The following is a 15,574-nucleotide window of genomic DNA, read 5'->3' as shown; positions in this document are numbered from 1 at the left end:
TGAAAATATCTGCAAAATATACTTGTCTCTTTTCATGAAATGGTTCTTCATTTTCTCTCAGTGTAGGTACACTCTTGTGCAGCATTCGGTGGCAAAGCGACGCAATAATAAATACAAATAAAAACATGACGCATAAAGATTACAGCCAGCCACAAAACGGAACGTGGGAGACCCCTCTCCAGTCGTCTCCCTCCAGACCAATTCTCATCATCATCCTTTTCCAGGACGCACCCCAGGGCCCTGCGCTCAATACAATCTATATTAAGTATACGCACCGTTTGAGCCATGCATTTTAATGATGCCACCGCCATGGCATGGCCCCGGCCACGGGCACCGGTACGGGCACGGGCACGTCACCCTTCATCGTCTAATCTTGTGACCCAAACCCTTGGCTTCAACGACGTAAATGTTCATTTATTTTAATTAGTACTGCCTCCTGCCATAGGAGGCGGCAGGATAGATCAAGGCGACAGTCAGGAGTAAGAATTAGGGAGAGCCGTGCCCGCAGGTAAAGTCAACACAAAGATTTTCCCAGGCCAAGGCTATTGAAAAGTACATTAATTTGATAGATTATCCCGATGACGAGCATATGGTAGGGCATGGTATGCCATAGCAGGGCATGGCTATAATTAATGAAAATTCAATGTCAATCAGTGAGAGTTTATTTTCTACTCATAATGATGCTTTTTCGAGTGCAAGAGGAACAACATTTTCTTTTGCATTTTCCCTCGATGGAACGGTGCGGAGGGGGCAAACGAGTATGCACTCTAAGTAAACTCATCAAAGACCTTTGCAGTCCTTGGTTGTTAGGCAATTTCTAATGGCAAAGTTGACTTTTGCACTTGCACTTAGCCACAGAGCCACAGAGCCATCGGATTCATCCAACAGCGACCCCTCCACCTTTTCACTTACTTACTCCATCCACTCATTTTTCCCTGTTGACGCTGCTGCTGCGCTGCCGAGTAAATATTTCTATTTATGCTCCACCATACACAGTTATTGAGCCACCGACCAACCAACCAACCAGCCACGTTCCTGTGAACCCCCATTCCTGTGCCCCTCATTCCTGTGCCACGGCCACTTACTATGCGGCGGCCACTTGACCCGGCGCCTGGAAACGAACGTCCCTGGCACGTTGCTAATGTGCATAGCCATTAAGTCGGAGCTGCGTGTTTTGTTTACGCAACGGCGTGTGCCACCCAGGGCAACAGTGGCAGGAGGCAGGGTACGATTTCCAGACATTGCCATTCCACTGTTGCATGTTGCATGTTGCAAATGCAGCTGACAGGTAGTATCTGCGCAGAGAAGCAAAAGGCAACAGCAGTCGCAAAGTGAAAGGAAAAGGCAACAGCAAACATAATATTAAACCAATGGATGTGTGGGGGTTGCCTAACGACAGCAAAAGCAACAGCACAGAAGGGGCGAAGCATTTGATACCCTAAAAGAAGGTTCAGTATATTTGAAGTCAAAGAACTAGTCATTCCAGAGATCCAGAGATTCCAAAGATTTCAAGACGTGAGGGTTCAAACCAACGATAACACTTAGAGAAAAATAGCATTGTAAAAAAAAAAAAATAGGGAAATTTAATAGAATTAATTTATTTAAATGTAAAATAAAAATATGTACAAAACACTTTAAAATAATTATAAAATTATAAATTTTTATACGAAAAATATTTAATTGAATTTAATAAATATTTTAAAAGGATATCTTATCATATGAATGTAAAAATGTAATTGAAAACACGATATTTTTTTACAATTTCCACTCTTAAATCTAACTTTAATATTCAAATTGCAGGGCTTTTTTCTATATATACAGCTGAAAAAATGATTTTTTCTAGACAAAGCAAACATTTATTTAAAATCATAACAACCCCTTGGCAAGTGTATAACAACCAAGGCAACAAAATAAACGAATTGCGGGCCCGCTATCAAAACAACAACAACAGTACAGCTAAAACAGAAACAGAAAGTACGAGTATAGCCAGAACTGAAATCAAAAGAACTAGAAGCGTAGCAGGAATCGAAGACTTAATAAAAGAATCAGAAAATAGTTGATCAAAGTGCACAGAATATTTTGTAAGATATTTAAATTTCTAGCTACAGAAAATACAGAGGAGTATGCCTTGAAAAATTCATTTGGGGAAAAGGTACCTAAAATATGTTTCGGGAGCATTGTTGACAAATTGTGAAGCATCTCGAAACGTGTCCGCGAATAGTTACTGCGTCCCGTAGCGGCGCTTGTGTTTGAATACCGAAGGGATTGAGCCAAAGGCAACGTATCTCCTAGGTATTCCCAGGCAGTATTCATATTTGGTTTTAGACAACGGCTGCCAGTTGGCCAGCGCCGCAGTTGCAGCCACTGCCGCCACAGAGCCGCAACTGTTGTCCTGGGATACACAAAAGGATTTGTAGGACGCCCAGTGAACACCCACACAAACAACAAGAAAGGAGACGACGCCGCAAGGAAACGAACTCCGCAACGGCAGCTGAAATTGATTGAAAGAACAACAAAAACGGAAAGGAAAGGTGGTTTAGAAGGAGTCCTCTCCCCCTCACAAGAGTATAGGTAGAACGCGAAAGAGACAGAGAGAGTAGGAGAAATCCCGCGAAAATCAACTCAAACGTTTGATGTGCAGCCGCGCGAAGACATTGCCGTGCCACAGGAGTGGGAGAAGCAGCAGCAGCAACAACAAGAGGAGCGAAGCGAAGTGAAGCCAAACAAGCAGCACCGGCAAAAGGCTGCTCAAGAACCAACAATCAATTCAAATAAAGGAAAAGGAGGGAAGGAGAGAAGGAGGGACTAGGGCTACCACTCCACAATGGCACATTTTCAATTCGAGTCGTCGGGTGAGTCGCCGATGTCCTACTCAGATGCCGGTAGCCAACACAGTCGCTCCACTGGCAACCGCTCCACGACCTACTCGGTGGGCTCCATTAGCAACGATGAGCCGCGCATCATTTGGCTCAAGACGATAATTGCCAATACGCTGGGAGTGTTTGAGCCGGTGTATGTCAACGATTTGATATCCAAGAACCAGGAGGCTGTAAGCAATTTCCTGAAAAAACGCTACGAGAGCCAGAACGATCTTCACTATGTGGTGATGTTCGTCTGGCGCACCTTCTACGATCGCCTCATCGAGGAGGAGATCACCGTGCTCGAAGAGGTGCCCCGTCCGCCCAAGCCATCGGTGCCCGACAAAAAGGGCAAGGGCAAGAAGGGCAAGGGCGGAGCAGCCACCAAGCAGGCACGCAAGAAGGGTGGACAGGATGTCGAGGCAAGTTCGGGACGTCCATCAACCACCGATCTGGACACGGGCGGGGAGGAGGGCACCTACACGGCCGGCGAGACCACCGATGCGGACATGGAGGCGGAACTAGAGGGGGAGGAAGAAGCCACTGTGGGTGGCAGTGGCAAGAGCTCTGCTCGCTCCAGACGGTCACGTAAGTAGAAATACAAACGGGCCTCCAAAAGCATCCATCGCTTCATCCACTAATCCACATTCCAAAAACTAATTTCTGCAGCCAGCTCTGATACGGAAAATGGTAAGGCTTTCCTTTCGTTTCCGTTTCCGTTTTCCTTTGTTTCTGTTCAAACCATTTTTTAATTTCAAAAGTTTTCCTCAGTTTTCGGCTTTTCTTCTGGCGATTGCATAAATTTTGTAGCCCGTCCAAAAACTTAATATCAAACGAAACGAATCTTTGGTCGCACTCTTCACATCATAAATATTTAAGGGCCTCATTTTCGGTTTTGCCTTTGCATTTCTTCTGTAACTTTTAATTTGAATCGTCCCTCCGTTCCCACAATTCCCTCCACATTCCCTCTATGGCCGCCTGTCTCCAAAGATAAGAGGCAAAGTTTCGGTTGTGGGCTCCATTCATTGCATTTAAATGGAATGCCTCGAATGCAGCGAATGCCGAATGCAAATTCCATTCGCTGCACTTTGTTCCATCCCATCAATCTCAATCAGCAGCTCAGTGACTACGATTTGACACGCCTCCATTCTCCATTCGCCATTCTATCCGCCCTCTTGCACTAATGCACTCCAACGTTTTCCCCTTATCCACACTGTCCCCCCTTCTGTAACAGGCCGAAAAAAGAAGAAGGACACGTATGTCCCCGTCTATGTGGAAGTGAAGGTAAGCATTATGTCGAACTTTCTCTAATTGCAGTGTAACATTCATTCAGTTTACAAATTGAAATTGGTTCTCCGTCGATTCTCTATCGAATGGGCAGAATGCCACACCCCACTTTCCTCTGCAAACATCCTCCATTAGAGAGGTCTGCATGAATGCACTCAAAATGTGACACAAATAGAAATAGAATTCATTCGAGGACGAATTTTGATATTTTTTTTAAGCGTGTTAAGAGAAATTTACAATAAGAAAAATCAATCATTCGAATCGCTTGGCGGTGGTTAATTTTTCGGCCACTGCACTATGGGCAAAACTCGCTTTTTTTTGCAAGACTACAATGATATTTGGTCAGTACTTATAGTACTTCAGAGCGCATTAATAGTATATTTTACAAATATTCTATATATATTTATACACAAATTAAACTTAAAAAATATTAAATTCGAGACTACAACATTATTTGTACTAATATGGGGACAAAGTGTGAAGTCTCTATCTTGTAATTTAGAATAGATGCCAAAATAAATTCAATAATAAATTATAAATAATTATAAAATTCGAGTATAGATAATTATAAATAACTCTTTTCATTCCAATTCACTATATTATTTGCCGTTTTGAGCGCATTTATGCAAACCCCTAGGTGCGTTATAACCCTTAAGTACTGCAATGATTTTCCATTCCAAATTTCCACAGAAAATGGTGCCAGCATATGTTAAAACTCCGCGGCTGCATTGTTACTTTGGGGAAATGGATTCAGCGACTTTGGATCCGAAAATTAAATACGTGTATATTCTGCGCAAGAATCGCAGGGAGATACGTAAGTCGCTGACAAGCCCGCGCCCTGATTATTAATTTGTTAACCTTAATGTGCCTCCGTTTCAGCCTGGTTCAATGAGATAGCACAATGCTTTGCGGAAATGCCGCTGCTCTTCCTCTTGGGCTCCGTTCGGGGATCACTCATCGATTCTCTGCGGGACGACCTCAACTTGGTAAGTATTTCAGCCTTCTAGGCCGTAATCGGACATTAAAAGACGCATCACTTAATGCTTCGAAATTGTATATTGTATTCTCCGCAAAATCACTCAAATTTGCACCCGTTTTGCTCATTTCACACACCATAAAACGTTCGCCAATCAATCAGTGGAGACTTTAAGGCATTCAGCAGCTCCCATTGTTTCAAAGGCTCGTGCTCGTGGCATGTCCTCTGTCCTCTGTCCGCTTCGGTCCTTCCTTCCTTCCATCCATCCATCCATCGGTTTGTCCATTCCTCAACCGCAAAACAAAATGTTGTGACGAATTGTAATTAATTCCCAAAACAAGGCAGTCATCTATCAAAATGCCCGCTGTGCCGCAAAGATTTTTCCGCTTCACTGCACGCCAGAGGATGGATGGATGTGGATGCTCCTTCGATGTGGGGCTTACATCCAGTGGGTGATGGTCTGGTCTGATGTCGGGGATGCGGGTTCGATGGTGGGGCGGTGGGATCACGCCTACCGGAGCCGCCTTAAGCGGTGACCGCCAACGCAAATTGCTTCATCATAGCTTCAAAATGGGCTGCGGTTTCCATTAGGCTGGTTGTTGCCCCCGCCCCAACCCCATCCGGCCCGCCCTGCCACCCCGCACGACTTGGACTTTTGCAAATTTTGTGGTCTTTACAATAGAGAGGGGAGGGGAATGCTGCGAAAGCCATAATATTAGCTCTTTGCATGGAAAATAAATTGGAATATTTTTGAAAGTTGAAAATCTTTTTTTTTTTTTGGTAAATTAACGCGAAGAATCAATTAGAAAGTCGTCTACTCAGACCGCAGGCTAGAAATACACTCTGCACTTTGCTTTTTCCAACTTTCTCACTCATTCTCCATCTTCAATTGTAAATATCTTATATTCATAATAGGCGTTATGAATTTAAAAAAATCAAAGTCGAAAAAATATTTGTGTATGAAAAAAACACAGCTAAAGCATTATTTTTTACGATTTCTGTTTAAAAGCATTTTTGTTAAGTCTTACAATATTTTTAATTTGTGCTATAAAAACTTAATTCAAATATCAAAATTCAAGGGAAAGTGGTTTTAGAAAGTGACAATTTAATTAGTTTGGGAATAAATTTGTAGAATAAATATTATAAAAGGATTGAAAAAAGCTATTCATATTTACCAGGAGGTTTTAAAAAATACAATTTTTAGAAAACCCATCTGCGATCGTCAAAAAATTTATTTTTGTTTTATTTTTTACATCTTAGCCGTAATATGCGAAGAGGCAATAGTCGAGGTCATACTTAGTCGAGGATCAGTTCCAAGCTCGAGATTTTATTCTCCATCGACGAATCAATTGAGCTATCCTCATTTCTTATCTACAATATGCGCCACATTGATTCAGTCCTTCCGATGCCTGTTAAATATTTATCAGATCCCTAAAATTCTCCCTAGTTTTAGTTTTAGTTTTTTTTTTGTGATATCATAAAATTGCAAATGATTTTTGCTGATCGAATTGAATTTATTTTTTGGCTCGGTCTGAGGTCGATTGAGTGAAAGATTTGTAGTGCTGTGATTACAGGAATACTCGTACTCCGGTACTGTGTTTTCCCCCTCTGGTACATACATATGCATTTATGTTTATTTTTCCTCATTCTCATTCCGCACTTCTCTTCCATTTTCTCTCCCTTCAATCTCTCTACGCTGCAGGTTTACAAAAGCGCCATTCAATATCAATTTCGCGAACCGCCCACAACGGACAGCCAGCAAATGGACAGTTATGAAGGCCAAGCCGGCGGTGGCGGAGCTGGCGGAGCTGGCGGCGTTGCTGGGGATGCTGGCGAGGATGTTTCGAGCGAAGCCAAGGAATCGGGACCGGGTCTATTGGAGCTATCCAAACCATCGGAATTTCGTTTGAAAGCGCTTAAACTACAAAAGTATTTAACTTTTAACAAAGGCAATGCCACGCCATTCGCTCCGTTGCCCGTTGGCGAAATTCGTAGGGCGTGGATCGTAGATGTGTGGGGGGCGGGGGGGATGTAGAAGGATGCCTCCGGTGGCAGGGAAATGCTGCTCTTCTGCCTCGCGCGCTTTATTGGTTTCGGTGCTGAGTGGAGAAATCTCACTCCACTCCACTCTGCTCCGCTCTGGAGTGACTCTCTCTCTTTTTTTCTCACTCACACTCTCACTCTCCGATTGTGAATGTTGGTTTTCTTTCTCCTTTTTTTCTGATTTTTTTTTTTTGGTGGTGCAGATTTTTTTGTTTGCCTTTGTTTTGCGTTTATCGCTGGTTACCATCGAAGCGGCGGCGGTGGCAGCGGCGGCTACAGTTCCTTTTTTCCACAGGTCTTGCAGAAGAGGAACGAACCCTTTTCGCACATAAATTACAGCGCATCCGATAAGAAATTTTTATTTTTAATCGGATTTCATGCTACCATCAACGGTGGCGCCACCATCTCGCGCCTTTGTCGTCGTCGTCGTCGCCGTCGCCGTCGCAGTCGCATTCGGTGTTGCCGCTGTTGTCTTTTGGGCCATTTTCCATTTGTTTGGCAGGCAGCATTTATGGCAGCATCCTGTGCCCCGCCCCGCCTCATTCATCCTTGCATTGGCTTTGGCCTTTCATTGCGCGCAGCTCGAATGCCACTTGACCGCCGCCAGAGTTAACAATTTTTTTCCCTCGTTTCTGTCTTTTTTTAGGGGGCATGTAGATTAAAAAATGCCAACGCAGTCCGAGATCCGAGAGTTGGGTATCCCTCGTCCAGAGCGCATCCTTTGTTGCCCCTTTTGTTGCCGATTTGTTGCTCATTTTGTCTCTTATCGGCTGCGGGCTGACGAGGGGGGTGTGGCGGTGGGGGTGGTGGCTTTGCCTTTCATTACGCTTTGTGTTAATTTCGAATGCCGTTTCGCGGACTCCGTTAATTGTGTTTGTTTGTTCCCCGTTCCGTTTGCCGCAGGAAGAAGAAGGCGAAAGAGGCTCTGGAAAAGAAGCAGAAGAGCTTGAAGCCGCAGGGCGACACGGAGGCCGATGATGAGGATGATGCCGCCCAGGCCCAGGCCAGGGCAACAGAGATCATATCCTCGTCGGAGGAAGAAGGTGAGTGCGTAAATCTTTGGCTTTAAGATGGAGGAAATCTGCCTACCAGATGGTATCACTCTGTCATTCCACACACACAGAGGAGCATAAGCCCGAGAAGCTGACGATTGGCGAGAGGTGGGAGAAGATGCTGACGGAGACCAAGGCCAAAGTGGAGGCCGAGCACGCCGCCGAAGAGGCCATACCGCCACGCATCACCCCCATCCAGGGACGCATTCTCAAGGAGATCGAGGACTTCAATACGGAGATCGCTTGGACCATCAATCACATTGTTTGGGCCTTCAGCATGCCCTCGTCGTATATCCTCCCGGGCCAAGGAGAAGTGGAGTTCGAGGAGGCCCTCATCCGCGTGCCTGTTGATCCCAAGCGCCTGGACCTTGTGCCCTCCTACACGCAGGAGCAACTGGAGCAGGTCGTCGAGGGTTGGATCAAGTATCTCAACAAGACAATGAAAACCCTGACGGATACTAAATTGGATGAGTTCACGCCGATGGCGGAGTATCGTTACTGGCACAAAATGGAGGTGGAACTCTATGGAACCCTCGAACAGCTGAAGACCACCTTTGTCCTAGCTGTCCTTCAGCGTCTTCGGAATGATCAATCCCCCATGATCCTGGAATGGGAAAAGGTCTATGAGACGACAGACAATCGTTTCAAGTTGGCCAAAGAAAATTCGGATTATCTGGGGACCATCACGGATTACTTAGAGGTACTGATGCTCTCTCTCTATATGGAAATTTTCTTTGAAATTCTATTCCATATTTGATTGCAGAAAGTACGCAGCTTTGAGAGCTTCAAAATGACTGTCCTTCAGATACCAAATATAATGGTGGGCTTGCGTCACATTTGGACCATGTCCAGTCACTATTGCCGTGACTCCGAGATGCAAGTCCTGCTCTGTGAGATATCGAATGTGTTTGTCCAAAAGGTCAAGAAAATCATCAACTTTGAGAACATTTTCCGGTGAGTTTCCACCATCGAAAAACCCCTTAATTACATGGATTTCCTTGCCGTTAGATACTCTTCAACGTACACCCATGAGACGGCCACAAGCTGCGCCAATCTGCTGCGCTGCTGGAAGCAGGCGTACAAGCTGAGCCGTCGGCATATTGAGGAATCCGGTGCTGGCTCCCGCTGGGAATTCGATCGCGTGGCGCTGTTCAGTGAGGTGAATCACATTCATCGCGTGGCCGTGGACATTGCCTACATTGGCAGGGTGTTCATTCAGTACGAGAATCTGTTTGGCCATCGGCTAAAGGCCCTCATTGCGGACCCATCCATTGTTGATAATCTGATGCGAAAGGTGTACCGAATGCTGGATGATCTGATGAACAGCGTTGACTATGATATGTTTAGGCCGGGGAACTGGGAGAACTGGGAGTACTCTCTGGAGCAGTTCAACAGGCGGCTCGAGTCCTTGGAGATGGAGGCCAGGGGGGTTATTGACCAGAGCATAAATTCCCTGCTCTCCTCGGAGAAGGGTCTGCAGCTGGTTACCAATGCCATGAACATCGATACACGCAAGAGCCTGCAGGAATTTGTGGCCACCAAGCATGAGAATCTTTTACGGTACTTTGTCACAGAAATCAATACCGTGGAGAGGGTTTTCATGGTGAGTAAAATACTCGTTTCTTCACATTTCAACAGGAAAAATACTTTATTTCCCTCTCTTTAGAAACATAAAAAATCCCCACCCATGTCCAAACATCAGCCGGCAAAGATAAGTGCCATTAGTTGGGCCCGATTGTTGGGACGAAAGCTGAAGGGCTCTGTGCTGGCTTTCAAGCGGGTGGAGGACGATCCGGCGCTGAAGAACAGCTTCCTCAAGCGCAGCTCCTTCAAGCAGTACTTTGAGCTGATGACCACCATGTACCAGTTCGAGAAGGTGCTCTTCGATACGTACCTCCAGAATGCCACGTTTCTGGTGAATCACACCAATCGCTCGCATATCCTGGCCATTCGTATTTGCAAGTCTGAAACAAGTGGGTCTGGTTGGGTCTGGGTCTGGGTCTGGTTCTGGGTCTGGGTCTGGTTCTAATTCCACAAAACTAATCCTCTGCCAATCGCTATCCCCCTTCTCCTGACAGTGGATTACATTTCCGATGCCGTGCAAACGCTGAAGACGAAAGCTCGCGAGGGCTCCCATACGATCATAAGTTTAGGACAAAGTCCGACGAATTTGCATTCGGTTATTCATAGCGGCGTGAGCCTGGGCACATCGTTCGGCTCAATGGCTTCCCTGGAAGATGTCTGCGACGATCCGACGGTGGGCGACGATGCCACCAAGACTTTGATGTGCCGCATCAATCGATTCACCGTGCTAACGGCCATGATCATGTGGATGGTCAGCAATACGCGGCAGGCCAATCAGCAGTTGCAGAAATGCCTGCAGTTCATTACAGAGTTCAAGGAGAAGAAGGCCAAGGATATCACGCCAATGGATAGGCATTGCTTCGCCATTTCGGAATGTAAGTAGAGATTCAAACCGACCCGGGTTTCCACCTTTTATGGGGCAACATTAGAGGTCTCCACACAGAGAGAAACGCAAGAACATATTCTTGCAATAGAGAAAAAAACCAGCACAAAGAGTAAACTGCAAATAGGCAACATTCCTTTTTGTTCTCTAACCTTTTGTTTGTAGTTTTGCCCGGCACTTTTTTGCTGCAAAATAATTAAGCTTTTGGTATTTTCAGATTAGAGTCGATAGTTCTTAGTTTTCTTTTGGCTCCATTATACACTAGGTTAAGCAATGCCAAAGATCGCTAATTATGGTTCTGTATGAAATATTGTGAAATTCATGATCTGTTCTTTTTCAGTGATGGAACGCAGCGAGTCGCAGCGCCTGCTGCCCATTTGGCGGGAGCTGGTGGGCGAGAAAGTGCTCATCGAATATGATGCGGAATTTGTTGTCAATTTGAATCGCGAGATTTTCGACGTCCTGTTCGAGGGGCAGCTGTTTGAGCATCTGGGCTTTGAGCTGCCCTCGGTGCTGCGCACTGGGATCATGCGCAAGGATCTGCTTTTCAGGGACTACGAGAAGCTCAGCAATGCGATCAATCGCTACAAGGCCATCATTGCCAATCTATCCATGTCCGAGGTGATCTTCCTGCGCGGCCACATCTACGACACGGAGCTGTTCATCCAAATGGGGCTGGGCCGCTACACCTGGATATCGTTCAACATTGGCAAGTTCTGCGACCAGATCAACTCGCAGCTCCGCAAGCTCACGTCCATTGTGTCGCAGATCAACTTCATTCGCATGGACCTGCGCCAGCGGATAGAACTTATCAAAAGCTACAACCTATTCAACCTGGATGCGGAGACAATCGAGGATGAACACTCGACTGCGAACGTGGCCGTGAACTTCAGTCAATCGCGCAGCTCAATTGGATTGAAAACAGTACAGAGTCGCATTTTTACCTCCAGCACTGGCGCCTCCGTCACCATGTACAAGGACGATGAGGAGGTCAATGAGAACCAGAAACAGGCGCAGTACTGCGGCGTGGAAATTTACCCGTGTGAGGGATACTTTGAGCTCTTGGAGACTTCACGCAATCGCAAGGCAGCGCAAATGAAGAAACTGTATGACTCGTTGGGACCTGTGCTTATCAAGCTGGAGAGCTTGGTCCTGGGCACATTCACGGGCAGATCGGAAAAAATGAAAATTTACTATGAATTTTGGGAGGAGGAGACATTCAAGTGTATTGTGGAGTAAGTATAACATTCGCTTTTTAGATTAATATGCAATTAAACTCCTTTATGTCCATGGACAGCATGACCTATCAGAATCTCAAGTGCTACATCAATCGCCTGCTCTCGGCTAGTCCCATGTTTGAGGTGAATGCCGTGCTGCTCATGTCGGAGATTGTCCTAGAACCATCTATCCAGGAGCTACAGAACATCATAATCACCGCATCCAAGGATTATCTGTCGCGTCTGAAGATCTTCACCCGCTGGATGGCCGGAACCTGCATCACCTGTCCGCCGATTGAAACCGGTGCCCAGTGGAAATTCAATTACACATACTACGAGGACATTGTCCAGATAAATTCCGTAGTGGAGCTCGTCATAAATATTCACGATTTGGCTGGGAGAATTGCCAGCGAAGCCAAGGAATTTGTCACGCAGTAAGTGACACAGAAAGTTCTTTCATACCAGTATATGTACATATGTGTGTGTTTTTCCTTCGAAGATTCCGCAAGTACTTCAATCTGTGGGCCTACGAGAAGAGTTTCATATGCCAGAAGTTTCTGATGCGACAAGTGACGCTTATCGAAATCGATGAGAAATTTACATTTTACTCGGCCATTGTTGAAACGATGGGCAGCATGAAGAAGTATCACGACGTGAAGTGTGTGCGCATAAATTTGCAACCATTGCTGCAGAGCATCACGCAGCATGCCCAGGAATGGTGCAACATACTGGGCGAGGAGCTATTGCTCCATGTCAACGAAAGCATGAGGGCAATGCGGAACGAAATCAAAGTGAGTACAGCCAGATGGCAGTCCCACAGCCTGATTGCCAAGTCAATTCCTTGCTCAAACCCTCTCCCTCCTCACTCCCATTGCATATCCTGTGGGGCTGTGCAGACTCTCAGCACGAACCTCAACAAGACCACACGAGAGCTGGAGGACTTTAAGCTGGTCATGCAAACAATCGCCACAATTCAATCGACGACGCTGACCAACGAGCAGAAGATACACGAAATGCAGGAGACATTCACGGTTCTCAGCGAGCATAAAATTACGGTAAGAATTCTCTGCCCGTGGATCTGATCTGATCCCAATCACAGCCAATGCAAAAACCAGATTGAAACGAATTTCCATTGCATATTTTTTTTGGCGCTCTGCCCTCCATTGATTGTGATTCCTCCGCCCCAAACGCCAGCCAGCAACCACCAGGCTGGTGGCTCTCATCCAATCCCTCTAATAGCTCCACATCCACTCATCCCTCTCTGCTTTAATGAAAGTTGCTTAAGTTTGCTAACCATGGCGCTTATTTGTGTATTCAAATGAGCAGTTTTACAGAGAAAATCCCCACCCAAAATCCTACTACGGACGGGGGTAGTCCCGGACTGCGACTGTTTCTATTTCTGTTTACATATGCATATTTGGCGGTGCTGGACGAGGACCATTTCGAAATGGCTTTCCGTTTTTGGCGGTTACATAAATGCAGCAGGACATAGCGATGGAGCGGAGACCATCAGCCAACGACCAGAGTCCCAGATTAGGAACCAACCAACCAACCAACGAACCATCTCCGGCTGCCAGTGGCTATGCGTTTCTCTGTGCTGTGCTCCGCCGTACTGTATGCCATTTTTCGGGATTCGTTTCGTTCATTTATTGATGGCATTTCGTGGCGGCGGCGACGTCGCTTAGCTTTCGGCCAGACAAAACGGAATTAACTTGCATTTTATATAAATTAATGAATGAATGCACAGACGCACACACACACGGATACAGACAGCCACTGCCACTGCCACAGACGCAGACACATTGAATGGCGTTGCAATCCGCTGCAAAGGCCAAATGAAAATTTATGCGGTGGCGGCCCTGAAAGCTATGCTATAGTTTTTTTCCACTTTCCTTTTGCGTTTTGCGGTGGATGGGTGGGCGTACGGCCACGCCTCGATGGTCGTTAGTGAATTTCGGGCACTTTTCATGATTATTATTTGCACTCAGCGATAATTGAAGGACACTGGTTAATTTTCATGTGCGTTTCCTCCATTTCCCAATTGCAGTTCCCCTACGAGGACATGCTGATGGCCCACCACCTGGAGAAGCGATGGAAGCGACTGTTCCTCTCCGCGCTGTATCGTTCGGAGAAGCTGCAACCAATTAAACAAAAGTTCGCCGATATGACTTCCGTTGAAATTGACGTTTTCTGCGATGATGTAAGTTGTCAGGCGGCCCAGCCGCAGAGCAGAGTAAAGAGGAAAAGGAAGTCCTTAGGGCTGCAAATAGGATTAGGAGCGGGGGCGCAGGGCGCAGGGTGCTGTCGACTTTGCATTTCCGCTATTTGGCCTTTCGTTTTTTGTTCTCCAATTCTGTTTTGTTTCCTTCCCCCATTATTATTTCCTTTCAATGGCATTTTAATTGGATTTTTCCGCGCGCTCAACCATTATTGTCAATTGTTAGTGGCGGACGGCGTTGTCGTCAGCGTAAAATGAATTAACTTGAAGTGTTTATCATTTGAATTGAGGCGCAGATGACCAAGGATATTCTAGCTTCTATCTCTTTTGAGACTTTACGCTGCACTAACCTGCATTTTCTATCCATCGTTGACAGCTGGACGAATTCATCAAGGACTGGGACGAGAATGGCCCTGGGTCGGTGGGCGGCGAGCTGGAGCGCGGCGTACGCCTCATGGATCCCTATGGCCAGAAGATCAACGAGCGCGAGCTGCGACGCGAGGAGCTGGCCAATGCCGAGCGGCTCTTCGATATGCCGATGGTGGATTATCATGAATTTGGACGCGTGCAAACGGAGTACGAGGGTCTTCAGCAGGTCAGAGATACTCCCCTCAAAAGAAACCCAACGATTAAATGATCCTTTGTACTTGCTTTATAGATCTACAAACTGTATAGATCGCAGAAGGCTGCCCGCGAAGTCTGGGGCAAAACCCTATGGGCCGACCTGGATCCCACTGTTCTGACCGAGGGCGTTGAGAGCTATCTGAAAGAGTTCCGGAAATTGCCCAAACCGGTAAGCTCTGGCGACCTCCGGGCGGGGCTGGGGCGGTGCGGGAAAACTTTGCCAATTAAACAAAGTTTTTGGCCTGCTTGGATTTTCATAAAATTACAGACGCCTCGAAACAACAGCAAAATACTTTTGAACTGTGAACTCATCCTCGTTCGCTCTCTCTCTGTCTGTGAATGGAAGGGCGGCTTGGGACAGTCGAACAGAATGAAAGATGAAAGAATGCCTCATCTCCTGCTGGGTATCAGCCGTTCGAGCATCTCCACTGCAGCCGTGGTCACCTGAATTCCCCCCGGGCCACCCACACGCCTTGCAGCGACACAATTTTGCACCTAAACTGATTATGACAAATTGATTTATTTACTTCACTAACAAGTTTTTGAGGAATTTCAGCCCCCAAAAGTTTTGTGTGCAGCCAAAAAAGTTTTTCGTGCCGGGGCCTCTCCGTGTCGCCTCGTCTAGGGGGGCATGTGGCCCAGAGAGGATGGGCTCTGGTATGGCTAGAGGACTAGATTAGTATGGCAAATATTTCATTAGTCTGGTGGGATTAATATAAATAGCGAGCGGAGTGGAGTGTGGTGTGTGTGCACAAATTTGAATATAATCATTCGACATGCACATATTTTAATGCACAGTTTTATCGCGCATAATTTCGGCGGACAGGCACGC

At 46.2% G+C, this 15,574-nt stretch overlaps 1 protein-coding gene across 1 annotated transcript in view; it reads left to right on the top strand.

Moving 5' to 3' along the window:
- Positions 1-2,128: 2,128 nt before the first annotated feature.
- LOC108157217 (dynein heavy chain 10, axonemal) overlaps positions 2,129-15,574 on the top strand; it is a 34,567-nt gene continuing 21,121 nt past the window's right edge. The window contains exons 1-18 of the mRNA XM_017289174.2: positions 2,129-3,446; positions 4,093-4,142; positions 4,836-4,959; positions 5,025-5,131; positions 6,824-7,050; positions 8,068-8,207; positions 8,288-8,916; positions 8,980-9,170; positions 9,225-9,819; positions 9,883-10,189; positions 10,295-10,675; positions 11,024-11,918; positions 11,981-12,334; positions 12,400-12,691; positions 12,797-12,955; positions 13,948-14,100; positions 14,495-14,713; positions 14,777-14,911. Of these exons, the coding sequence (XP_017144663.2) occupies positions 2,825-3,446; positions 4,093-4,142; positions 4,836-4,959; positions 5,025-5,131; positions 6,824-7,050; positions 8,068-8,207; positions 8,288-8,916; positions 8,980-9,170; positions 9,225-9,819; positions 9,883-10,189; positions 10,295-10,675; positions 11,024-11,918; positions 11,981-12,334; positions 12,400-12,691; positions 12,797-12,955; positions 13,948-14,100; positions 14,495-14,713; positions 14,777-14,911 (5,580 nt within the window). The 5' untranslated portion in view covers positions 2,129-2,824. The remainder of the gene's footprint in view (positions 3,447-4,092; positions 4,143-4,835; positions 4,960-5,024; positions 5,132-6,823; positions 7,051-8,067; positions 8,208-8,287; positions 8,917-8,979; positions 9,171-9,224; positions 9,820-9,882; positions 10,190-10,294; positions 10,676-11,023; positions 11,919-11,980; positions 12,335-12,399; positions 12,692-12,796; positions 12,956-13,947; positions 14,101-14,494; positions 14,714-14,776; positions 14,912-15,574) is intronic.

This window comes from Drosophila miranda, chromosome 2, assembly GCF_003369915.1.
Source record: "Drosophila miranda strain MSH22 chromosome 2, D.miranda_PacBio2.1, whole genome shotgun sequence".
In the NCBI taxonomy this organism is placed as follows: Eukaryota; Metazoa; Arthropoda; class Insecta; order Diptera; family Drosophilidae; genus Drosophila; species Drosophila miranda.
The sequence above is the reverse complement of the archived record's forward strand: the minus strand, read 5'-3'. Positions and strand labels throughout refer to the sequence as shown.